This window comes from Prionailurus viverrinus, chromosome B1 (assembly GCF_022837055.1).
Source record: "Prionailurus viverrinus isolate Anna chromosome B1, UM_Priviv_1.0, whole genome shotgun sequence".
Taxonomy (NCBI): domain Eukaryota; kingdom Metazoa; phylum Chordata; class Mammalia; order Carnivora; family Felidae; genus Prionailurus; species Prionailurus viverrinus.
Genome location: NC_062564.1, coordinates 138310004 through 138336708, shown reverse-complemented (window position 1 = coordinate 138336708; position 26705 = coordinate 138310004). Strand labels below are relative to the sequence as shown.

The 26705-nt window shown below is 46.7% G+C and overlaps 1 protein-coding gene and 1 long non-coding RNA gene across 2 annotated transcripts in view; one reads left to right on the top strand and one right to left on the bottom strand.

Annotated features, from left to right (window-relative positions):
* Nucleotides 1-14897, bottom strand: part of SCD5 (stearoyl-CoA desaturase 5) — a 152716-nt gene extending 137819 nt beyond the window's left edge. Inside the window, exon 1 of the mRNA XM_047854730.1 lies at nt 14368-14897. Coding sequence (XP_047710686.1) covers nt 14368-14599 — 232 coding nt within the window. The 5' untranslated portion in view covers nt 14600-14897. The remainder of the gene's footprint in view (nt 1-14367) is intronic.
* A 215-nt stretch (nt 14898-15112) lies between these two features.
* LOC125163963 (uncharacterized) lies at nt 15113-26623 on the top strand. Its single transcript, XR_007151603.1, has 4 exons — nt 15113-15437; nt 15694-15769; nt 25010-25160; nt 26538-26623. It is a non-coding gene; the product is annotated as an uncharacterized LOC125163963 (long non-coding RNA).
* Nucleotides 26624-26705: the final 82 nt, after the last annotated feature.

Below are 26705 nucleotides of genomic sequence, written 5' to 3'. Positions count from 1 at the left end.
TTGTCTATCCACCGTGGGTGAGATAATGCTAAGGTTAAATTCCCCGTTTTGGTAGCTGTACTGTGGTTATATTTCTTATGCGTAGGAAATACGTGCTGAGGCAGTTAGAGATAAAAGGGCATGATGCCTCCAAAGTCTTCTCAAATGGCTCCGAGAAATAACACACACATATATGTGGACACGTACACATATGGAAAATGATAAAGAAAGAAGAGGCAACACATAAATTGTTGAGTCTGGGTGGAGTATACAGGGGTTCCCTGCACTGTTCTTAGAACTCTTCAGTGTGTCTGACATCACATATCAAAGCAAAAAGTTACATGGAAAAAAAAAAATCCCAGGTCAGTAGGGGGTGTCAGCGAGAAGGAGTCAATTCCCTATACCTTGTCCCAGGTATGGCTTGAGGGGCACCAGCAGGCTAGCCTGAGAGCCTAGCCCCATTTACAACATCGTGGGCAGTGAGGCATGAGCTGGGAGGTGCCCCCTGGACTTGTGGTGCCGCCCTGCATGTCTCGTCCTGCCAACCCCCAGCACTGGAAGGAAATGACTCCACAATCTGAGTTTGGCAATGTTATTTTTTTCTGATGGTACAATTAATATTTTTTAGGGGAGAAATCTTACGAAGAAGCAGTTATAAAATAAAATAAAAATTGCCTTTCAGACACACATTGCCCTCATTACGAAAGGAGGGTTTTTTCTAATTTTTGTTTATTTTTTGAGAAAGAGAGAGAGAGAGAGAGGGAGAGAATATGAGTGGGGGAGGGGCAGAAAGAGAGGGAGACACAGAATCTGAAGCAGGCTCCAGGCTCTCAGCACAGAGCCTGACATGAGGCCTGAACTCACAGACTGTGAGATCATGACCTGGGCCGAAGTCTGACACTTAACGGACTGAGCCACCCAGGAGCCCCCGAAAGGAGTTTTTTATTAGGAAAGGTGAGTTACTTAAAACTCCAGAATTTACGTTGGGCTTGAACGCCTGTCCTTACTTACATGGTTTGGGGGATATAAATTTAAACCATAGCGACAGACTGATTTTTCTAAAGTTCTCATTCAGTTAGAATAGAATTGTGAGAGGGGCGCCTGGGTGGCTCAGTCGGTTAAGCATCCGACTTCAGCTCAGGTCATGATCTTGCGGTCCGTGAGTTCAAGCCCCACGTTGGGCTCTGGGCTGATGGCTCAGAGCCTGGAGCCTGCTTCTGATTCTGTGTCTCCCTCTCTCTCTGCCCCTCCCCCGTTCATGCTCTGTCTCTCTCTGTCTCAAAAATAAATAAAACGTTAAAAAAAAATTAAAAAAAAAAAGAATAGAATTGTGAGACAGAAGCGAGAGATTATATAGATCATGTGATATATAACAAGAGGATGCACATGCAGAGGTAATATTGAAAATATTGGGCAGGCAACATGGCACCAACCAGCCCAACCAATCAGAACGGGCAGAGATTTTCAGCCCTGCAGCTGGGCCAGGCATTGACCCTTAAGCTCCTGGATTGTTGGGAGTTCCAGGAGTACCACAAAAGGCACCAGTACTCAGTATAGTATACACTTATTGAATACCAACTGAATACCAACTGAAGGAATTTTAGCTCTAATAACTGTGGTTTATTCCAATCTTCATGGGGGTATTCTAAATTTGGGTTCATATCCAGTCTATATTCAGAGGGTAGTGACTTAACTCTTCCCAGAGAGTCAGATGGAGTCAAGACACTGGAGTAATTGGAGTATAGCTCAAAAATGTTAAATGACTCGCCCACTTCTCAAGAACTACTGAGCCCCACACAATGGATTTGGGGGTGGGAGTATAGCTCAAAAATGTTAAATGACTCGCCCACTTCTCAAGAACTACTGAGCCCCACACAATGGATTTGGGGGTGGGAGATAGAGAGGGGAGACATGTGGGCATTGTTCACACTTGCTAATAAACATCTCCTTTTGCTCATAGAGCCTTCAGGGCAAAACAAATGCTTTCGGGGACACTCAAGTGAGTCATAGACTGAGAATAGGGATGAGCTATGGTGTAACCATCTGCGAAGGCTTCTCATGAACATATTTATTAGAGGAGTGAACATATTTATTAGAGGAGTGAATGACAAGCTACTCCATGAAACAGTTAAATTTTAGAAATTTATTTGTAGTTTCATGCATGGGCCTTTTAAAGAAGTAACAGTATTTTCCATTATATACCCAAGCTGAGAGAACATTAAGTTGGTTACTGTACTGGGAAAAATCACAGCTGTTCCTTTGAATTATAAAAGGTATGAGGGTAGAAACTTAGTTTTTGTTTGTTTTGGTTTGTTTTGGTTTACACAGTGCCTGGTTCAAGACCATAAGTAATTAGCCACTTGCTTGATAAATGCTTTTTGATGATGAGGTGGAGAATGCTAAGGAGGTGACCTTCCCATCTGGTTCACAGGTCGCTTTTTTTTTTCCTGTAGCAAATATTTTACTTAATATAAGACAGCTGTCTTTTCCTAGCAGGTGAACATAATGGCAGACCTCATGTAGTATTTACTTATTTTTCCCGGATGGGTGCCTGCGGCAGGGTGTTCAGCCCCTGTACAGGGGTTATGCCCCTCCCAGTAAGGGTTTGTGCCAGTCACAGGTTGCACTTACAAGCCATTGTCTCTTCAGGGAACCAAGCTAAAATCAACACAATCAAATTGCAAGTGTTGGATGACAGGAAGAAAATAAATTTAAACCTGAGTTCTAAACTCTTTTCTTGTCCCATTTCATCTCCAAGTCCATTGGTATTGGATTTTTCCCCCCGCTTTAAGGGCAATCTCAGAAAACATCCACAATCCCACAAGACCTTGATTACCACATCAGCGTCACCTACGTGTATGGAGAGTAATGACCAGCCAGCCTCTAACACAGCTTCTAAGACATCCAAAAACCACCCGCAGACCATCGATTGAGCACTTACCTTAAGTAGGCATGTCACATGCAGTGTTCGGTGGGTTTTATACAACGGCTACACTGCATCCCTGCTCTAGACATTCTCCCCAGGAGCACTTTAAAACATGGTTTTCCAAAATCTCTAGCCAAAAGCTATGGCTTTGTTTCCTTGATCCCACAGTGAGCAATTTCTCCTTAAGTGTAAGATACTTCTTTCTAGGTTGTTTGTGCAAATACAAAGTACCTGCTGGGTGAGGTTAAGTGGACTTTTAAAGGCCCTTTTAAGTAAAATCTGAAGCAAGAGAACAGAAATCTGGACATGACTTCATCACTGAGGTTCTGTGTCACCTGAAAGATGAAGAAAATAACCAACCAAGAAAACTAGTTTTCAGGGAAAAGTATGTCACCATGGAAAACCTTGGTTAAAAAACATTCTATGGGCGCCTGGGTGGCTCAATTGGTTGAGGGTCCGACTCTTAATTTCAGCTCAGGTCAAGATCCCAGAGTCCTGGGATCAAGCCCCGCATCAGGCCCCACCTAAGATTTTTCTCTCTCTCTCCCCCTCTCTCTCCCCTGCTCATGATCTCTCTCTCTCTCTCTCTCTCTCTCTCTAAAATGAAAACAAACAACAAACAAAAAAACATTCTAAATCACGCATTTTCCATCTTCTTTTTAATTCAGTTCTCTCACGGGGGATTTAACAATTCCATGCCCAGAGAAAATCTCCCCAGCCCCACCTCACCCCCCATAAAAATCCAGCACAGCAACAGAGAGCTCTGCGAGTTCCTAGTGAGGTCTGGGTGACTCACTGCACAGACACACGTACAGGGGGACAGGCTGACCTCTGGGGCATTGAGAGAGGCTTCTTGCTTCACAATCCTTACCCCCAAATCACATGGAAAGTTCTCTAACAAGGGAAAAAGCATTTTTTTAAAAAAGTTTGTTTATTTAGAAAACACATGTGCACACGCGCGTGTGAGCACACAAGCGGGGGAGGGGCAGAGAGGGAGAGGGTGGGGAGAGAATCCCAAGCAGGCTTCACGCTGTCAGCGCAGAGCCTGAGGCAGGGTTCGAACTCACAAACTGTGAGATCATGACCTGAGCCGAAATCAAGAGTCCGATGCTCAACTGATTGAGCCACCCAGGCGCCAAGAGGAAAAAACATGTATTTTTATTTATTTATTTTGAGAGAAAGAGAGCAGAAGCAGGGAGGGGCAGAGAGAGGGGGAGAGAGAAAATCCCAAGCAGGCTCTGCACTGTCAGCGCAGAGCCAAATGCAGGGCTCGAACCCGCGAACCGTGAGATCAAGACCTGAACCGAAATCAAGAGTCAGACACTTAACCGACTGAGCCACCCAGGCGCCCCTGGGGAAAAAGACATTTTTAAACTTAAAGGATAAAACTTTATCTTCTGTTAGAAGGAAAGGCCACACAGTGCTTAAACTCCTTCATTTATTCCTTCATCCATTCACCCAACACTGATATGTGAGCAGAGGCTGTGTGCCTGGTCCTGGGGAGGCAGGGGTGTCATGGAAGAGGTCAAAGCCTCACGGAAAAGGCAGACTTTTACAAATCATAATGACAGCAGGATTTGAGAAAAGTTCAGGGGGTGGGAAACAGAGGAGAGAGAAAAGGCTACCATATGAAACCAGAGCCTTTCCAGGGAATGGAGGTGACACCAAAGAGGGAAAGTCAAGACAGAGGGTGAAGGAAGTCCCTGGAGTAAAGGTGTTGGCTGTCCAAGCAGCCAAGCCATCTTCTTCCTTCGAGCAGGGCCTGGATCTTGCTTGCCTCTTAATCCCCACTCCTTCTACCCCTACCACATGTGGCTTGGTGGCCAACCTTGAGTAATCCTCTGCCAATGACTGGCTTAACAAGGGACTTGGGACACAATCCTGCAAGTGAGACTGGAGGAGACATCAGGTGTGAGGTGCCCAGGAAAGATCTCTCTGTTGAAACATCAGGGCGGGACATCCTCTTTCTTCTTCTGTAGGACATTGTAACTCCATGTGCTGCCTGGCACTCTGGCAGCCATTTTGTAACCACGAGGAAAACTAAATTTGACATGGCCACCATGGCAGAAATAAAACCTGCCCTTTGATGACAGGAGTGCCCTACCTCAGAAGTACCCTACCTCAGGATTTATTATCAGTTGAAATTAGAAATTTTCCTTATCATTTAAGCCACTTAAACTTGAGTTTTGTGCTATGGCCAAAAGCATCCTAACTGATCCGATTTACTTCATAATTTTGTGGAAGACAGCCCTCCCCTGAGGCCTCTTCACCTTTACCAGTTCATCTGTTAAATAGACAAGCTGAATCCCCAAGGGCTGTGCACAGAGCCTTCCTGTTATTTTTCCCCAGTTCTATTCATGAAAATAAAATTAATTTTCTAGCCCATGAATTAAACATTGCTTCTGCCGGCTGAAAGATTTTAGCAACAGCCTTTTGTTGGCAAGAGAAGCAGGATCCTGACATGTTCTAAAATAAGCTACAAGGAGGCAGAAGGGGAGGAGGAGAGGGTGAGGGGAGGAGGCCATTAAGAGGAAGAAGGAAGAGCTGGCAAATCCCACTCACGTCTATCCGGCTCCTCTGGACATTCAGCCTGTGGCTGCACTTAAGGGCGCACTTCTCTAACTGTAGCGTGGAGATGAATCACCTGGACATCTTATTAAGAGGCAGGTCTTGGGGCACCTGAGTGGCTCAGTCAGTCCGACTTTAGCTCAGGTCATGATCTCACGGTTCATGGGTTCGAGCCCTGTGTCAGGCTCTGTGCTGACAGCCGAGAGCCTGGAGCCTGCTTCAGATTCTGTGTCTCCCTTTCTCTCTGCCCCTCCCCACTTGTGTTCTCTCTCTCTCTCTCAAAAATAAATAAACATTAAAAAAAAATTAAAAAGAAAGAGGCAGGTCCTGACTCAGTAGGTCCAGAATGGGGTCTGAACAGCTGTCTTTCTTTTTTTGAGAGTGAGGATATAAGTGAGTGAGGGACAGAGAGACAGAGAATCCCACGAAGGGCAGGGGGTGGTGGGGAGAAGCAGGGCTCACCCGACACGGGGCTCAGATTCACAAACCATGAGATCATGACCTGAGCCGAAGTCAGATGCTTAACCGACTGAGCCATCAGGCGCCCCAAAGACTTTATTTCTAACAAGCCCCTGGTGACCCTGCTGCTGGCCCACAGAGCTCTCTAACCTATCCTAGTAAGCTGTGAAATGGGGAGCAGGATGTCGGAAAGAGGACTAACCTGAAATGAGGGCTAGTGAGAACCAGCCGTTTAAACTCGCCTTCAAGGGAGAACGTGAGGCAAGGACACCGTCCCCCATCCCCATACATATGCACCTTCCAGAAACAAGGAAGAGTAGAGAACAGGGAGGGGAGTGGAGGACGGCACGCTGGGTCTGGTTTGCCTGTACTCTTGTACTCGGGTGTTTTCGTAAACGAGTCTCGGAACAGTACCTTTGAGTCTGAAATCAGATGCCCAGCCGAGATGTTATTCCTTGCCTCCCCTCAGCTCTGGACAGCCTGAGGGCCAGCCGTGCTCCACTGCCCACCTGCTCTAGGTGGCTGCCCCAGGGTCTTTCCTGGAAAACTTCAGACTCACTTATCCCACCGGCAAGTGTCTGGCCTAAAAATTTCACTCCAGACCATTCGATCATAGCAGGAATTGTTGGTGCGTGTGATGGGCTGAGAGGAGAAGGCGAAAGTCAGGGAGAGGTTGAGGGCAGCCTCTCCACATGCCCCATCCTGCTAGTCCCCAGGAATCTTCCTTGCCCTGCATCTGGCCCCTGACCACCTCCAGCCTCACTGGACCATCAGGTCCTTGAACCGGCCTTCTCTGTCTCTCCTCACCCCCCCCCCAATGCCATCTCACCCAAACCCCTCCACCAGCCAGCCCCAGCCTCAGGCCTCCTGCCAGGCTCAGTGCAGCCATCTCTTCCTGCGGGGAGCCTCCCAGCTTCCCCAGGCCAGCACTCTGTAACTAATGCTGCCTTGGCATACGGTGCACCTGTCCATCTCTCCAGTTGGTCTCTAAGTGCCATGAAGTCAGGGATAGAGCCAACGCCTGGTAGGTAATGGGTGAGTCATAAACATTATCCAACAAGGGAATTAAATAATGGTTCTCAGCCCGGCTGTGCATCAGAAATATCCAAATGGAAAAGAAGAGAAGAGAAGGGAAGGGAAGGGGAGGGGAGGGGAGGGGAGGGGAGGGGAGGGGAGGGGAGAGGGGAGGGGAGAGGGGAGGGGAGAGGGGAGGGGAGAGGGGAGAGGGGAGGGGAGGGGAGGGGAAGAGAGGGGAGGGGAGGGGGGAGGGGAGGGGAAAAGAGGGGAGGGGAGGGGGGAGGGGAGGGGAGGGGGGAGGGGAAGGGGGGGAGGGGAGGGGAGGAGAGGAAGAAGCCAGGGCCATCACTCCTAGAGATTCCAATTCTGGGTGAGGGCTGAGGCTTCCAAAAACTGCAAAGGATCCCCAAGTGATTCTGACGTGCAGCCTGTTTTGACAATCACTGGAATGGAAAAAAATGAATGAATTCGTGGATGGATGAGTATGTGACTACATGTACAACTGTGAGGACCTCTCTCGTGGCCACTGGCACACATAATGAATGAAGGATGGGCATTTCTGGGGGGGAAAGAGCCGGTACCTGTTGTGGGGACACCACCCCATTGCCTGACGAAATAAAATCAGAGGCAACAGCCTTGACCCCATGACCAAGGCTTTCTGACAATGAGGGTGCTGGAACAAGGCCTAGCCTCCAAAGGATGAACTAAACAGAGGGAAGGAGATAAGGGAAGCAGTAAGGGAATGTGGGCCCAGGCACAGGGATAACATTTCCTCTGTGCTGCTTGCAGGCCAAGTTCTTTTTTTCTTTTTCTTTTTTTTTTTTTTTTGTTTTTTTAACTCCAGTAGTTAACATACAACGTTATATTAGTTTCAGGTATAGAATATAGTGATTCAACACTTTCTTTTTTAAAAATTTTTAATGTTTATTTATTTTTGAGAGAGAGAGAGAGAGAGAGAGAGAGGGAGGGAGGGAGGGGCAGATTGAGAAGGGGACAGAGGATCCAAAGCAGGCTCTAGGCTCCAAGCTATCAGCTAGCCCGACGTGGGGCTCAAACCCACAAACTGTGAGATCATGACAGGCACCCCTGATTCAACACTTTCACACATCACCCTGTGCTCATCACAGGTCAGGCCAAGTTCTTTACTGCATTGTTTCATTTCCCTCCAGCTGCAATACTGTTGTCCTAGTAATTAACCTCACTGCACACCTGGGGACACTAAGGTTCGGGAAGGTAGTCATCTGCCCAAGGCTGAACTTGGGAGGCTTTTTTCTTTAAGTTTATTTATTTATGTTTAGGGCTGGTAGGAGCAGAGAGAGAGGGGGAAAGAGAGAATCCCAAGCAGGCTCTGCACTGTCAGCGCAGAGCACAATGCAGGGCTTGAACCCACAAACTGTGAGATCATGAGCTGAGCACAAACTAAAAGTCAGACACTCAACCAACTGAGCCATCCAGGTACCCCTGGGGGCTGGGTTTTGATCCCAGACCCTCACTCCAAAGCCCATACTCTTAACCTCAGGGCTAAGAAACCATACATGAGACAGCAGGGACAGGTAGACTGCATGCCAGAAACTAAAGAATGTCAAAATACACACTCATTGAGAATAATGTCACCCAAAGACATCACTGTGTTTTGCAAAATCCTAACCATGGCTATGTCATCCTTTTGTAAATCGATCAATGGCTTTTCCAAGCAATTATTATAATTTCATACCATACACAAAACTAGACAAGGCAAGAACAAAAATGTTACAGCAAGGTCATGATGGAACATTTGGATTTAAAGGCCGTGCCTTGGAGCGCTTGGGTGGCTCAGTGGGTTAAGCGTCCCACTTCGGCTCAGGTCATGATCTCGCGGTTCATGGGTTTGAGCCCCACGTCGGACTCTGTGCTGACAGCTCGGAGCCTGGAGCCTGCTTTGGAATCTATGTCTCCCTCTCTCTCTGCTCCTCCCCTCCTTGTGCTCTCTCTCTCTCTCTCTCTCTCTCTCTCTCTCTCTCTCTCAAAAATAAACATTAAAACAAATTTAAAATAAATAAATAAAGGATGTGCTTTTTACATTTGAGCCCCAAGTGCTCCAAGTCCCAGACAGACGATGAAGCCAGTGCAGATTTCATGACACTGGCCCCCATCGTGGGAGGTAATAACAGCAGGCAGCACTGAGTGTCTACTCTCTGGCAGGCACTTTCCTACGTGCCCCAGTTCTGAAAACAACTTTCAGCTCAGTATCACCGCCCCCCTTTCACAGACAAGGAAGCCGAGGCTCACAAACTGGAAGGGGACATGTATGAGGCTGAACTAGGGGCAGCACATTCATTCCAGCCCTGGTTTCTACTCTGTAGCACTCTTTCTCATTTCCAGATCACAGTACAGTCTGCAGGGACCTTGACCAGCTTTAGAAAAAACTGAGTTAATAATGTTAACCTCAAACCTATATTTATACTTGGCGGGACTATTAAGCCAGCAAAAGCAGACTCTCTTCTCTCCTGTTTTGCTGCACGCCAGCCTTGGGTAAGGCTCTTAGAGCTTGCCCATTTATTAAAAATGCAACAGTTGCAACAATGGGCTGGGAATTACAGATTTAAAAAAAGGAAGACTCTTTTTCATTTTTCGTTTTTTAGTAGCTTAATTGAGCATTAAAGTTTGTTTTGTTTTTTTTTTAACATGACTCAAGAAGACCGGGATGGGAGGGAAAAAAAAAAAAACACAAGTCAAAACTGAGACTTGTTAGAGATTTAGAAATGATTGGGCTGTGCTCAAAAAACCCTAAAGAAAACGCCAAAGACCAGGTGAGTTGTCAGCTAAACAAAAAGATTCTTATCTACAGAATAGTGACCTTTTGGAGGAAAATAGGAGGAAGACAGAATCAAAGAGAAGGGAATGGGGGAGGGAGGAAAGACTAGAAGGGATGTGTTCATTTCTCTTTGGGAATTTTGAGAAAGAACCTTTGTTTCCAAAGCCAAAGCACTCTTTTCCATACAAGAGAGGCAACAAAGCCAAGTTCTGTGCCAGCATTGCAGAATTCATTGTGCTGTAGGAGAACCTTTTTCCCTTCTATTAAAGAAAAAGAGCCAATATCAGAACCAATAATAATGGCAGCTAATAATTATTGAACACCAACCAAGAGCAAGGTACCATGCTATGATTTACACGCCTCTCAAATTTAGAGCAAGAGGTATTAATACACCCATTTTACAGGTGCGAAAACTGGAGTTTAGAGATGTTAATTTGTCCAAGGTCATGTAGCTGGTAAGTAGGAAAGCAAGGATTCTTGCTCAGATAGGTCTCTCTCCTGAGACACACTCCCCCTAGAAAATATGGAGGCAAGCCAGAAGTCTGAAGTCACACCTTCTTGGGGCTCTGTGACAACTGTAGGGACTTGATAGAAAAAGAAGCACAACCCAACAAAGACATCAAGAGGATCCCAAGTCGTGGAGTGAGTTTACTCAATGCCTGACAGAAGACAGCTCATCTTTGGGCAACTCTCGGAATTGCACAGAATTTGATTAGTGGACCAGCAGTCTCCAAACCCCAGCCTCTCCCAATGCTCCCCTCGCCCGAGTGCTTTGTTAATCCCTGCCCCCTCCCAGTTCCCCGCCCCCCCCCATAGGCTAGCTTCCTCCCCATAGGCTAAACCCCACTTCAGAGAGTCCAGAAGCTCCAGCAAGGGCACCAGGGAATCCGGAATAGCTTCAATGGTTTGCCCCAGGACTGGTTGGAGGAAGGGAGCAGGGTTACAGGGCTAATTACTGTTCGCATGCCTCATACTTCCACTGAAGTTGTCCCAAGAGGACACAAAAGCTATGATGTCACCATGAAACACACTTAGGGGACTCAGTGACACTTAGAGAGAAACCAGAAAACTCCCTGACATTTCTGGAAACCAACAGCAGAATGCCCGGAGACAGGCGAAGCCAAAGCCTTCTGGAAAGGAGCCCGGGACTCTTAATACCATGACTCCTGCCACTCACTCTTCTGTCCCGCTCATGTTGGGACTCAGGGCATGGACTAACTGCGCCTTTGGCCAAAAACTCTCAAAGCAGGCACTTTTGTGAGCTCAGGCCTGCAGGTGAAGATTTTTCTCCAACTCAGTTGGAGTTTGTGTTCTGTCCTTGAGTCATCTTGTTAACTCATCCCTCAGGACCTGTGGCACCAAGAGCATTCTGTCCTGGTAGGCTGCCCACTTAGGAAACTGCAAGGAGAAGCAGGGAAACAACTCGCTCTGGTCCCAAGGAGAGTCATAAAAGGGTAGGGGGTTAGGCAACAGAGGAGGCTGGGCAGGATAACTGGATGGACCTTTCATGGAGGACATTCTCCCACTCCACAAATCACGCTGCACACCTAACACACAGTTCCTGCTGGGTGCATTGCATCAATGCCTCTTGTTCCCAGGGCAACCTCACCTGGGATGAAGGGTGGCAAGCAATGGATGGGCTAAGCTAATTTCCTTGACAACTTAGGTCCCTGAAGCAGATGAGCAGCCCGTTAGCGCATGAATTCAGTCCTAAAGCTGGATAGAGCCAGTAGCAGAAGTGGGTGAAACAGGGTATCCAGTGGGGGAAATTTGTGGCTCAAGACCCCAGGGCTTTCACTGAAAATAACCCTATCTATCATAGTGATCAGCACAACAAATCTTAGCTCATCTCTGTCTCTCCTTCTTCTCTCACAAAATGTCCATCAGATAAGATTCATTTGTTTAGAATGTTTCTAAGTCAAAATTTTGGACTGTGAAACTACAACAGCCACCACTATATGCTCTTTTTTTCTTTTCTTTCTCTCTCCCCCCCATCCTTCTCTCTCCCTCACTCCCTCCTTCTTTCTCTCTCTGTTTCTCCCTCCCTCTCTTTCTCTCTCTTTCTCTCTCTCTCTCTCTCTCTCTCTCTCTCTCTGTCTCTGTCTCTCTCTCTCTCTCTGTCTCTCTCTCTCTCTTTCTAGTGATGCAATGAAGCACAGGTAGGGAGAGAATCAAGATTCAGAGAACCGAGCTGATGAAAGGTAGCTAAGGCAGAAGACAATGCAGGAAGGTACAAGAGTGGGGTTGGCAACATCACCCACAGAGGGAAACCAGATTCCTGCAGTGTGTTGGCTTTTCTGGGGAAGCTGAAGGAGTTTGGGGCTGAGGGAGGCATCTTCCGGCCAAGGTCGTTCAGAAACAAAGATTCTGTCTTCACTACAGAGAAGAGCCTAGAAAAGGCAGAAGTGACTTGGCAAGCCTGGAGAGGAGGCCATGTCCTTGTGGCTCCTGGTGGGGTGCCAGGGTCAGCAGCCTTGGGGGCTGGAGGGGATGGAGCCTGTGGGTCCTCCGGAGCTCCGGGTGTGTAAGGAAATGTTTTAAGTGCTCACTTCTCTCTGAGCTCTCTCTGACACTGCAGCTATTAAGACTAAGCTTTAATCCCCTGGAGGCAGGTGGACTCTGAAGTCCAATGGCACAATCTGAACCCCTGGAAAGGGAGAGAGGAGCTCCACAGAGGCTCTGGGGCTGTAAGAGCTTTAAATGGCAGTGTGGGGGGTATGTTCACGAAGCAATGGCTGAGCATCTTACAATCTAGTCACTTGGAGATAAGGGATGAAGGAGGATAGAGAATTAAACCAATACATGATCACAAAGACGATGGTGGAAAGGACACAGAATTGAGGAGGTGCAGGGTGCCTGGGTGGCTCAGTTGGTTAAACATCCAATTCTTATTTCAGCTCAGGTCATGATCTCACGGGGTTGAGATCTAACCCCCGGTCCAGCTGAGCATGGCGCCTGCTTGTGATTCCCTCTCTCCCTCTCTCTTCTGCCCTTTCCCTGCTTGCTCACTCTCTCTTGAAAGAAAGAAAGAAAGAAAGAAAGAAAGAAAGAAAGAAAGAAAGAAAGAAAGAAAGAAAGAGAAAGAAGGAACTGAGGAGGTGCACTGACTGGGGAAGGCATGAGCAGGGGGTTGCCAAGGGCTTTTGCGGAACTTCAAAAGGCTTCATGGAGCATCTGGCTGGCTCAGTTGGTGGAGTAAGTGGCCCTTGACCCCTGGTAGTGAGTTTGAGGGCGTGCATTGGGTGTGGAGCTTACTTAAAGGGGGGAGAAAAGGCTCCATGGATTCCCAAAGACTCCCCTCTCACCATCCCTCTCTCAGTCACACCCCCTAAGAGTTACACCATTCTAGATGCGTTTGCTTCCAACAGGGGCTATAGGGTTTCAAGGGAAGGCTTGCAACCAGAGTGGCCCTTTATCCACCTCGGCATCTGAAGCTGGCACTGTACCAAATAAGCTTTGCAGAAAGAAGTCTTCTTATTTTCTTCCTTCTTTTTCCCCTCTGGAAATAAAAGCAGGTTGTGCTTCTCCTGCCCCTGATCCTTGGAGATGCCCGAAATGGGAGCTGAAAGGGCTTCTTGGATAACTTCATCAAGTTCTCAGCCTGGGATATCAATGCCTGAACCTTCTGTCCTGGCTATTGCCTCTGAGGTGATTGAAGTCAAAACCCATTACTGGGGCCGGGGAGGGGGGGTGGTTCGGAGGCCAGCAACTTGGGTCGTGTAAGGCAGGCACTGAGTTTCAGGGGCCCGGGAGATCAAGGAGTGGGTGGGTGCCCTGGTCCACTCTTGGGCTCCCTCCCCTGCCAACAAGGACGGGGGGGCGGGGGGGGTTGGCTAGGAAGAACGGCGGTGGGAGAGTCACAGATGCGGCTACAGCCCCGCACCTGCCAGAATAAGACAGGGCCTGGAGGAGGCTCTCCCCAGCCACAGTTAGAGCTCTGTGCTGGCGACAGAGCGATCTCGCCAAGGTCTCGGTTTGCTCGCCAAGAAACTTCTGGGACCGTGTAAGTGCAACTGGACATAGCAGATCACGGAGGGAGCAGAGGCAGGAGCCTTGCGGGGACAGGAGGGAAACTGGTTTCACCCATCTCACGCGCGAGAATCAAGACCGTTCCTATGCCGGGTCTCTCCACTTTCCTCCACTCCCTTTCTTGTCCTTAACTCGGCCCCAAGGTCCGCGGCCCGCGGAGGACACTGAGAACCTGAAAAGCGGCAGATAGGAGGACCCCAGGGACCAGCACGGACGACACAACAATCCCGCCCGTCTTCCCTCCCCGGAAGCCTCGGCCAGCCGGCGCCCAGCACGTCCCTCCGCGCGCCTCTGCACCCAGAGGTGGACCGACCGGACTCCGGGTCCCTCCCGCTCTCCAACCAAGAGTCGGCAAATGCGCCCACTTAGCCAGACAGCGGAGAAGGGAGAAGTTGCAAAGACCTGGACTGAGATAGCAGCCCGTCCCAAGGGCCGACCACTGCAGGGCAAAGGGGCCGGGCGCGTGGGGGAAGCGAGCGGAGTGCGGACAGGGCTCCCCGCACCACCGGCAGCGGAGCGGCGGCCGGCGACTCCGCGCGCCCCGCGGTGGCCTCGCCACGGCGCCCGGGGCACAGGGGGCGCCGGCGGGACTTACCCCAGAGCAGGGTGAGCAGCTTGGCTTTGGGGATAAGGGCCAGGGAGTACACGGCCCCCAAGTGGAGCAGGCTCATCAGGACGACGTTTCTCCAGACGACGATCTGCCGCTGCCCGCGCCCGCCCAGTCTCTGCGGGTCGCCGCCGCCTTCCGAGACTTCGATCCTCGCACGGATCTCCTCCTTGGCGTTGCGGAAGGGGACCTGCCTCCCGTCGGCGGCCGGGCCGGGCATGGCTGGGGAGAGGTGGGCGCCCGAGGCAGCGGCAGCGGCAGCGGCAGCAGGCAGGCGCTTGGCCGGCGCAGAGCTCTCCGGTGGGGGGCGGGGGCTTCTGCCTTTTGGGGTTGGGGAGGGGTGGTCTCTGCACTCCCGTCCCCGCCTTCCAGGCCCTTCTCTGGTTCCTGCCCTCTTCTTCGGGCGCTCAGCGGGGACTAAAGATGCCAATCTGGGCGCCCGGCATCTGTTGCTGGCGAATCACCGCGGCGGCTGCTGGGGCCAAACTCCGCTGCGAGGAAGAGGAGGCGAGCGCAGGGGGCGGGAGGGGGCGCGGAGTTGGGGGAGGGCGCGCGGAGAGGGAGCGGGAGGGAGCCCTCGGAGGGAGTCGGGGAAGGAAGACCTGCATAGCTACAGCCAATCAGGACGGCTTGTGGGGCTCTTAAAGAGGAAGGCGCCCTCCTGGCCTCCGCTGCCCTGGGCTCCCGTGAGCGCGACGGGCGGGCGCGCGGGGCAGGCGCTTGGCCCCTCCGCCCGAGGGTGGGGGCATGTGGCTCCCCCGCCAGGGAGCCTGCAGCGTGGCTCACGGCACTTTTGTCGTTTTTGTGTGCTTCTCCAGTTCCAAAAAATACCTTTCCCTTTTGAAAATACTTTTTTTTTTTTTTTTTTTTTTTGAAGCCACAGTTCACTGGTGTTGGCGGATTTAAAATACTTGCCTGGGGTCGCAACACAGGTTAAGGCCATATCCGAGATGAGAATCAGAAGCGCACGCGTCTGCAGGTTCAACTGGCTCCTTGGGCCAGTGGAGGGATGGAGGCAGCTGCTCAACTTTTAACAGGCAGCCGCAACCAGACACACAGTAGGTACTCAATTAGTGCCTTTTAGATGATACGTGATTTAGTAGCCACCAGTGGCCTGTCCACCGCGCAGCCCATCCGCGGCGGAGCTCTGCTTACGGCTAACTCTGGACTTATCAGCGCCCTTCCGGACTCCGCTGATGGAACAGTACCGTAAAGTCAGCACCGTTGTGAACGGGGCTTTAGAAAAATCACCCAGAACGTTCCAAGGAAAATTACCCCGTGAAAAACTTGTGTTTGTTCATTCCTCTCTCGCAGACAATTCAGAGCTGTTCAGAGGGAGCCCTAATTGCACAGAAATGCTGACGGGGTGAGCTGGTCGTGTTCTAAGCAGGTGAGACTGCACGTGTGGTAGCCGAAGAAAAAGCGCTCAGGACTGGAAATCAGGGGCTCTGAGTTCTAGTTCTGAGTCGTGTGACCCGGCTTGGCTTTCCAGACACAAATTTTCTTACCCGGGAAACAGAACTAATGTTTACTCTTTCTTCCAGCTTGCAATTCTATGAATGTGAGTTTGAAGGAGTACCATTATGTTGACAAATAAGGCTGATTTTTGGGTTACCCATTGTTAGGAATCCTTTCCAAGATTCCAGGAGAGGGGGGAAAATTACAAAGAACTGGCTGCATGAAAGGGCCATACAAGAGCATCTTACTGTTAGCAGACCTGAAACAGTCCAATCAGCCAGGTTACAATAACGTCTGATTTATGGGGCGCCTGGGTGGCTCAGTCGGTTGAGCGTCAGACTTTGGCTCAGGTCATGGTCTCATCACCGTTGATGAGTTAGAGCCCCACGTTGGGCTCTGTGCTGACAGCTCAGAGCCTGGAGCCTGCTTTGGATCTGTGTCTCCTTCTCTCTGCCCCTCCCCGCTCAGGCTCTGTCTCTGTCTCAAAAATAAACATTAAAAAAATACCATCTGATTTAAAACTGTATGTGGCAGTGGAATTGGGGCCCCTGAGGGGTGTTATGGTGGCGCTTCAGATGGAGCTGATACTTTAGAATGAAAGGAAATTAGCCTGGAAACTGGATAAATGTTGACATTTTATAATGACTAGTGAGACAATAGAACATGAAACTAGAGGGTATAGACCTCATTATTCCGCTCAACCTGGGCTTTTTTTTTTTTATTAAAAAAATTTTTTTTAACGTTTACTTATTTTTGAGACAGAGAGAGATAGAGCATGAATGGGGGAGGGTCAGAGAGAGGGAGACACAGAATCTGAAACAGGCTCCAGGCTCTGAGCTGTCAGCACAGAGCCCGACGCGGGGCTTGAACTCACGGACCGCGAGATCATGACCTGAGCCGAAGTCGGCTGCTTAACCGACTGAGCCACCCAGGTGCCCCCAACCTGGGGCACCACTTTATAATGAACCACTTTTCTTCACATGTGCCTGCTCCTCCCCACTCCCATTAGACCCTGCAGGTCTCTAATTCAGACTGTCCTTTCTCTCAGGGATGGACTAGTTGCTTGCCCAAAAATCTCTGGGTTATTGTAATGACTCACCCCACACATCCTCTGACCATTCGACCATTTGTGTGGGATTTATTGGGCACCTGCTACGTGCTGGGACTAGTGGACACTGGGGATACAAGGATGAATAAGCTGTCCCTGCTCTAAAGGAGCTCCTCATCTAGGGGGGAAGACAGAGCAAACAAATGTAACCTCTTGGCTATGACCTTCAAAGGGCAGGAAGATCCAGCCCATTATCTGGAAAAAAAAGTTATTTTATATCAAGCATACACAACAAGAGTCTGGGGGGGGGGGGGCGAGTAGGCAGCAAAACAGTTATTTACTTAACCCCTGGGTACATTATCTGTTAGATAAGCTACTCTATCTTGAATCTGTCTTGAATGAACATCTTCCTCTCTTCCCTCCAAAGGTTTAGCCTGGGTTGGGCCACTCCTTTCAGCAGGTTGGACTCAGGATGGAGAAGGGAATGTTTGTATGTGTTGGGGGGAGGGGCAAGTGCCCATGAGGTCTTTCAGACCTCAGAAGGATGACTGAAGAAAAATGGTTCTTCCCTATCTAATTTCAGAGTGAAACCTCTACAGATATAAGATATACTCTTGCTAATAACAACTTTCCCCTGTAGCATATTATGCTATCAGGGCTAGTGTCTCTTTTCTTAGCTTCCGGTCAAGACCCCAGACACGGATGAGTGTTCATTTCATCCCTTAATGGGGGCAAATGGGATAGTAACCTTTATCCTGTCAAACAAATAATTACCAAAAAATGTGGTAAGAGCCCTAATAGTGGTATATATAAGGCAAAGTGGAGGTACAAAGGAAGGAAGAGGTAGGGGGAAAGGAGAAAGGGTGATATCTTAAGGATTTTTTAACTTGGATTTTTAAAGTTTTCTTTTTAATTGTGGTCAAATATGCATAAATCCCAGCATTTTTAAATGTTCAGTTCAGTAGTGTTAAATATATAATAAAATAAATATATACATCTCTAGACCTTTTTCAACTTTGCAAAACTGAAAGTCTATGCACATGAAAACAATTCCCCATTTCTCCCTCTCCCTAGCCCAGCAATCATCATTGGATTTTGTGTTTCTATAAGTTTGACTACTCTAGATACCTCATATAAGTGGAATCATACAGTGTTTGACTTTTTGTGTGACTGGCTTATTTCCCTTAGCACCATGTCTTTAAGGTTCATCCATGTTGTAAAATGTGTCAGAATTCCCTTCCTTTTCAAGGCCAGATAATATCCCATTGTATGTATTTACCACATTTTGCTTATCCATTCGTCTATGATGGGCACTTGGGGTTGCTTCCACCTTTTGGCTCTTGTGAATAATGCTACTACGAACATAGGTGTGCAGCTATCTCTTTGAAACTCTGCTTTCAATGCTTTTGGATCTATATCCAGAAGTAGTATTGGTGGATTTAATGGTAATTTTATTTTCAATTTTGGGGGGAACTCCATACTGTTTCCCATAACAGCAGCACCATTTACATTCCCATCAACAATGTGCAAGAGTTTTCATTTCTCCACATCCTCACTGATGCTTGTCATTTGTTTTGGGTTTCCTTTGTTTTTTGGATTTTTTTTTTTTTTTAGATTACAGCCATTATTCTAATGGATTTGAGCTGACATATCATTGTAGTTTTGATTTGCATTTCCCTAATAGTGATGTTGAGCATCTTTTCATGGGCTTGTTGGCCATTTGTATGGCATCTTTGGAGAAACGTCTATTCTAATCCTTTGCCCATTTTTTAATCAGTTTTTTGTTGTCGTTCAGTTACGGGAGCTCTTTTTACACTCTGGATATTAACCCCTTATTAGATAAATGGTTTGGAAATATTTTCTCCCATTCCATAGGTTGCCTTTTCACTGTCGATTGTGTCCTTTGATGCACAGAAGTTTTAAATTTTGATGTAGTCCAATGAGCCATTTTTACTTTTGTTACCTGTGCTCTTGGTATCGTATCTAAGAAATCATTGCCAAATCCAATGTCATGAAGCTTTCCCCCTGTTTTCTTCAAAGACTTTTTTAGTTACTTCATACATTTAGGTCTTTGATCCATTTGGAGTTAATTTTTGTATCTAGTATAAAATAAGGGTTCAACTTCATTCTTTTGCATGTAGATATTCAGTTTTCTAAACACCGTGTGTTAAAGGGACTCTCCTTTTCTTTCCCTGAATGGTCTTGGCACCCTTACGAAAGAACATTTGGCCATACACTTGAGGGTTTATTTCTGGACTCTATTCTATTCCACTGGTCTTCATGTGTGTCTTTATGCCAGTACGACATTGTTTTGATTACTGTAGCTTTATAATACATTTTGAAATCAAGAAGCATAAAACTGCCAACTTTTTTCTTCTGTTTCAAGATTCTTTTGGACATTTTGGATCTGTTAAGATTCCATATAAATTTAGGATGGATTTTTCTATTTCTGCAAAAAATTCCACTGGGATTTTGATAGAGATTGCAATATATCTGAAGATCACTTTGGTTAGTATTGACGCCTTAACAGTATTAAGTCTCCAATCCAAAAACTTGAGATCTCTTTCTATGTGTCTTCTTTAATTTCTCTCAGCAACATTTTGTAGTTTTCAGTGTATAAGTCTTTTGCCCCCTTAGTTAAATTTGCCAAGGAAGGATCTTCAAGGAGTGCTCTCTAATAGAAATATAATACACACCACAAATTCCAGCCACATGTATAAATTTAAATTTTCTAGTAGCCACATTAAAAAAGTAGAAAAAATAAATTTTAGTAGTTTGTTTAACCCTATCTATCCAAAATATTATCGTTTCATTGTGTAGTCTATATAAAATTATTAAGACTTTTATACTTTTTTCCACACTGTACCTTCAAAATCCATTGTTTATTATTATGGCAGATGTTATTATAACATGTTAATTCGGGTTACCACATATCAAGTGCTTAATAGCCACGTGTGGCTTCTGGCTACCATCTCATAGAGCACAGTTTTGAAGGATAAGTAGTTTATCAGACAAATAAATGGCAGAGGACATTCCAGGTAGAGAAAATGGTGCAAGCGAAAGCTTTTGCATTTGGCATTTAGGGACGTGTCTGAAATATCTCAGGTGAAAGTAGGGAAAACAGTAGGAGATGAAGTTGAAATGCCATGCAGTGGGCAGCACATGAAGGTAGGTGGGTTTCATGAATGTCATGCCAAAAGAGCTATGTGGTAGGTGAGGGGAGACATGGGAAAGCTTTATGAAGCATAATAATGTGATCAAATTTGTATTATAGAAAGACCACTCTAGAAGAGGTGTGGAGAATGACGTGATTGGAGGTAGAGAGAGGTAGGACTGAAGGCAAGGGGACCGGTTAGGGCACTGTTTTAAGAGTCTGGTCAAGGGGCACCTGGGTGGCGCAGTCGGTTAAGCGGCCGACTTCAGCCAGGTCACGATCTCGCGGTCCGTGAGTTCGAGCCCCGCGTCGGGCTCTGGGCTGACGGCTCGGAGCCTGGAGCCTGTTTCCGATTCTGTGTCTCCCTCTCTCTCTGCCCCTCCCCCGTTCATGCTCTGTCTCTCTCTGTCCCAAAAATAAATAAACGTTGAAAAAAAAAAAGAAATTTAAAAAAAAAAAGAGTCTGGTCAAGTGATGATGAGGGTCTGAAGTAAGGCAAAGGCACAGATTCTGGAGAAGAGGTTATGGAGAGGAGGGATAAATCCAAAGAAACTAAAATGGAAGAACCAGCAGGCTTCATGCTTGATTGAACATGAAGGGGAGGAATAAAAAATACTGGATCCTTTTTGGCTCTCTGGATTTGGTATTCAAGTGAAAGACAGGGTCACTTATTGAGATATTAAATCTGTGCTTATATTTTTGTAAAATAATATACTTAATAATACTTTATACTTAATAATAATAATACCTACTTTATAGTATTCTCGTGGCAACTAAAGGTTAGAACAGAGCCTGGCAGGTAGTAAGGAATCCATAAATATTAATCATCATCATCACCATAACCATCTAATCATTTTTTGAGATTGGGACTGAAGAAGCAGGAGCAAGTTAAAAAAAGGAAAAAAAAAAGTCCTGTGTTGTCAGACACCCAAATAGAATGTTCAGTAGGTTGTTGAATACATAGGCCTGGAGCCCAGCGAAGATGTAGGCTGGAGAGAACATCTTAGTCGTAACTGAATAGAGTAAAATCTAGACGTGGAAGCAGTTGCCCTGGGAAGGTAGGAAGGATTCTGGGTAGAATTCTAGTGAAGTGCTATTCATGAGAATGGCAAAGAAAAGGAAGCCTGTGGCATGGATTGAGAAGATGGAAGAGTTAGGAGAATCAGCAAAATGTGGGAGAGGATTCACAAAATGGCATGTTATAGAGAAGCTACTAAGGAGGGAGAATGAGGAGCCCACTACATACAAAGGTCATGGCTGACCTGTGCCAAGGCCTTTTCAGCGAGTTATGGGAAAAGACCTTACACAGAAGCTTAAGAATGAGGAAGAGGAGACAAGCATAGCATATATATGGAAATCAATTTTTCAAGAAGCTTGAAGTGAAGGTTAAAGAAACGAAACTGAGTGTGTGTCTGAGTGTTCAGACAAGAGGGATTTGAGCACACTTATTGGCTAGCAGAAATATAATGAAAGGTAAAGGTCAAAACCATGAGGAAGGGAATGCTTGATGGAGCTAGTTTCCTAGCGTTGGGGAGGGGTTAGGCAGGATGGGATGGAGTGATCAGATGGTTGAACTTTGGGCAGAGGGACAGCTTGTTCTTGGAGACTGAAAGGAAATGAGGATGAGGGCAGATAGAGCTTTTAGAGCCAGTAAAGTGAAGGAGGGTGCCATGACAGCCTGTTTCTTCTGAAGGGAAAGGTCAGATCATCTGCTGGGTAAGCAGAGTGGGAATTCGGTAGAGAGCTGCAGAAAGGTGATGAAGGCTTCCAAGAGCTATTGAGCAGAATGAAAGAGGAAGCTGACCAAGAAATGCTTAAAAGATTGTTGAGCCAAATTAAGGGCCCAACCAAGAATGGATGCTCTAAGCTTAAAATGGCATCATGATGTCTGTACAGTAACAGTTACACAGCCTAACTCAGCAGTCTGATGGAATATCCCAATTGAAGTAGGGATGGGGATTTAAAAAAAATTTTTTTTTGTTTATTTTTGAGAGAGAGAGTGGGGGTGGGGGAGGAGCAGAATCCTCCCCCCCCCCCCCCATGTGGGCTCAAACTCCAGAGTGAGATTATGACCTGAGCCCAAGTTGTACACTTAACCAATTGAACCACCCAGGTGCCCTAGGGTTGGGGTGAGGACAGGAGAGTCAGGTAACTGAGGTGCTGGTGATAGAGAAGTTTGTATGGAGTCCAGGCTGGAGAAAGCAGAAGGAAATGTGATCAGAAGGAAGCTAAGAACTCATATACAGTAGAGAAATCAAAGGCACCAAGGTTTTGAAAACAGTTGAAGAGCCGATTTCTGTTGGGGAATGAGAATAAAGGGAGTAATGGGCACTGTGCTCCAAGAGTGGGATTTGGGACTTAAGACCTATAGTGGTAGAAGCGTTTCCACTGCTTTTCCAATGATCAGTTCCAAGGTGAGGCCACAGGATTATAGTGGAGGTGGCTGTCCCTGGGATGAGCAGGTCAAAGGTAGACTGGTGCTGAGGAGGTTGAGGTTTACTGCACAGGACCTTCACAGGAGTTTGAAATCACACAGAGTGGTTGTCCAGATTTAGCTGAAGAAGATTGTGAGCCAGGTGCTCAGTGGTTTGGGTCACAGGGGGCTTCCTAAACAAGGACAAGGCACAGCTCTCAATTGTCAGTGAATGCTTCCAAGATTATGTGGGTATTTCATTATTTTTTAATCACCTAGAGAGATGGACTTGATGCAGTTATGAAACCTGCCTGACCTGGAAGCCAGGGTGTGTTTGAGGGTTCCAGACTGGGTGGGTTGGAGGGATTCAGGCCTTCAAAGAACAAATTCTAGCCACATCAGGCAACTGTGAAATAAAATCACAGTTTTATTTACCACAGTATCAGAGGTAATCATGCAAGGCAACTCCCTTGGCCTAAGGAAGGGATGCACCCTGCAGCTCTTGTGGAATTAAAGGAGGGGGCGAGCCGCCTTTTGGATGAGAGGCATGGACAACAATTTCACACGTAAACAATCTTTGTGCACCTAGGGGTGAGGAAACCATTCCCAGGCTTTAGGTTAGAATAATTTCAGGGGAACATAAAGTTGGGAAGTTTGCCTCCAAGATGACCAGAAGAGTGGCTTTGAGATACAGCAACACCATGGGCTTAGTATAAAATTAGTCTTCTCAGCTTCCTCCAGTCACAGAAGGGTTGGCTTCCCCTTTTCTGTATTAAATGGATTGGAAATTTTTCTTATTGAGATTTTATAGCAGTGGATGAGGGGGGACCTGTTCCTAAAAAATGAATGATTCTATTGCTTTGGATATGAAGGGAATGAGGGGTTTTCTTTTAACAAAGCCCAGCCTTGTTGCTTAAGACCCTTCCCATATTTCCTGACCACTCTTAACAAAGTGCTACCGGGGCACCTGGGTGGCTCAGTCAGTTAAGTGTCCGACTTCAGCTCAGGTCGTGATCTCACGGTCTGGGAGTTCGAGCCCCACGTCGGGCTCTGTGCTGACAGCTCAGAGCCTGGAGCCTGCTTCGGACTCTGTGTCTCCCTCTCTCTCTGCCCCTCCCCTGCTCATGCTCTGTCTCTCTCTGTCTCAAAAATAAATAAAAACATTAAAAAATTAAAAAAAAAAACCAACAAAGTGCTACCATTTGGCAGCAGGAACCTAGGCAGGGGAGATGGCTGGATTTGAAGGCCTTTACTTCCTAATTCTTAGAGAAGAGCATCTACTTAATGAGAAACTGGAGTACCGAAACCAACCCAAACCTGTCTCTTCTGTCGGTGATATACTGTCCTTTGCATCTTTCCAAGTTATCTTCAGTTGGAATGAAATTAACATTTTCATTCAACATCTATTTATTTGAGCCTCTTGTAGAAGCCAAGCATAAGTTCAGCTCCATGGACAGGAGTATATGGCTGTGCTCATGGAACTCAAGGTCCAGCCGGGCAGCCAGAAGGCAATCAAATCCTCACTCTGAGAAGAATATACCACACACTCTAACAAATGCTATGGAAGAATCACTAAGCATCTTTTAAGAGCCAGTCATGGCAAGTTAACATTTGTGAAAACCTACACCACACCCCCCTTTGACCAACATCTGGGTAAAACAAGGTGTACAAACCAAACCAAGCTCCTCCCCACTGTCTGTCTCTCCCTGCTCCCAAATGCCAGCTCTCTGAAATAAATGAACAATCCCTATTATTGTGACAGAAGAAAGACAGTATTGAAACGTTTTCACCCACAGCTCTTCCAGCTCTCCAGTTCCCCTTCCCCCACAAACACCCGCCCCAATTTCTTTTAGGATAGTTATTTTGGTTTCCAAGGGCAGATAAACAAGCTCTTATTTATTTCTCAGTATTAGCTGCAGTTATTGTTTCTGTTTCAATGACCTCTTTCTCTCCCTGCTGTGTCAATTACCACAGGCTGCTCTTAAAAGGCAAAGGCCCGTGCTGTTCTTTAGTGGGGCGGGGGCATTTGTAAATAGAGTTCAGGAATGTCAAAAGGGTGACCCAGATTTTGCAGCACCAGAGAAAAAGCTAGTTCATTGTTGAGTATCTATGTAATCAAATGTGGCCTATTCTTGATGTGGGAAACAGGTGTCTAGAAAGGTTAATTTCATGGAAATATATATCATTACAGAGGGGAACTCACCCCTAAGGACCTCAATGCCAAGCAAATATATTTATCCCAAATCCTCAAATTAGAAACTGTTTTAACGCCTGCCCACTTATTTCCAACCAAGGAAAGCCTAGCATTGATTTTTCTCCAGATTAGACATAAAATTAATTCTACAAAAGAAAGAAAGGTATCCAAATATAAATAGGCCTGAGTTGTTTGTCATTTTTCTTCAAAGCTTCGGTGCTTATCCTAATTTGTTTTCCATTCCTTTTGAAGATTTGTAGTTAATACACAAAGACGCTGTAGGAAAGGTAGGTGGATAACAGACTTCCAGAGCTGGGAAGTGAAATGAGAGTTTTCTTGTCCTACCCTCTCATTTACAAACAGGGATTTGGAGGCAAAAAGCGGCAACATTTGACTCACAGTAAGTGGCAGAGAAGATGCCAAAATCCAGTTCCTGGACACTCAGGAGGTGCTCTTTTACACCGTCTCCCCGTGAAATTTTGCACTGGGACCACCCAGGGCTTCCCTCCAGTAGGTAAGGGATTGTTTTGGCCTACTCTTTCCCCCACTCTTCTCTAAATTGCACCCCTTCCTATGGGGAAACCATTCCATGGGCTTCTTGGTGGGGCTTACAGATCATTGTGTTCATACATAGGCACACTATGTGGGCCAGCAGATTCTAGTATCCTACTTCTCTGGGCACAGAACTCAGTTAGGGAGTGGGCACGAGACCCAAACAGAAGCAATTGGAGTTGTCTTTGTGAGCAGTATTTGGGTATTGTGAGAGGTTTCCTCTCCCCTTTGTATATCCCAAGCAGTGGAGGCATATGCGGGTTTTGGGTTGCCAGGGGCCATCTTTCCCAGCACATAAAGAGAACCTGCCTAAAAAGAAGCCAACACATAATGCTCAGTAAGTTGATCCATTTATAATAACCACACGCCTCATTTGTGGGAAATGCCAGGTCTCTGTAGACTAAGAGGGAAAATAGCAAACTCAAAAAGCATAATGTGTTTTCGTTGTAGTAGCAGTTATTCTTACTTTGGGAAAACTGGTTTTGTGAAAGGAACATGCTCACCAGGCTGAGATCTGGGTTTGAATACAGATTTTACTGCTTACTAGCTGCATCGGGCAACTGAACTAATAGCTTAGCTTCCTGGGCTGATGTGATGAGGACTGAGAGAGAGAGCTAAGTACCTCTTTCAGTGCCCAGCTCAAGGAAAGGTTAGGTCCCTTCAAGGTGTCCAAGCAGTACCTTCCAGCAGAAAACTCTTTGTGGACTTGATTTTTACCTGTTAAAACTGACTTGTTCTCTCCCAAAGATTCCTTCAAGCAAAAAAGGTGGTCAGGGAAGGTCATCGGTTATATGGAGATAGCTAGAGGGATAGGTAGTTACTTTTAGGTCACTTTTAGGAGATGGTTGCTTTCCCTCTTTACTACTGAAGCCTGTTTTTCATATTCAATTCCACCACGTACTCTAGTTCTCCTAGAGTAGCGAACTCCTTTATTGGACAAAGTACAAGAAGAAATGATGTCTCATAATTTTTTTTAATAGTTAGGGTCATTGATTTTTTTTTATGTTTATTTTTTTGCAAGCGTGAGCAGGGGAGGAACAGAGAGGGGGACAGAGGATCTGAAGAGGGCTGTGCGCTGACAGGCTGACAGCAGCAAGCCTGCTGTGGGGCTCAAACTCACGAACCATGAGATCATGACCCGAGCCAAAGTTGGACACTTAACTGACTGAGCCACCCAGCCCCCCCTGATTTCTCATCATTAGCCAACTCATACTTATTGGCTGCCTTAATGGTTCCCTTAAATTATATATAATACTCACTACTCTTTTACTTACCAGAAAAAAAGGCTTGAAACTTTCCTCTTCTAATCAAATTTGAATCCATTCTGTTCCTGTGATAGGCTCCCTCCTGGTTCATTTTACATCAACTACTGGAAACACATCTGTTTGGAAATGAAGTCTCTACTGAACTGCATGAAGCCATTTACAAATATTAATTACTGAAGTAAAGAAACCAAGTTAATAATGCTAAAATGCTATGCTCTAGACCTGAGAAGTGTAAAAGCCTC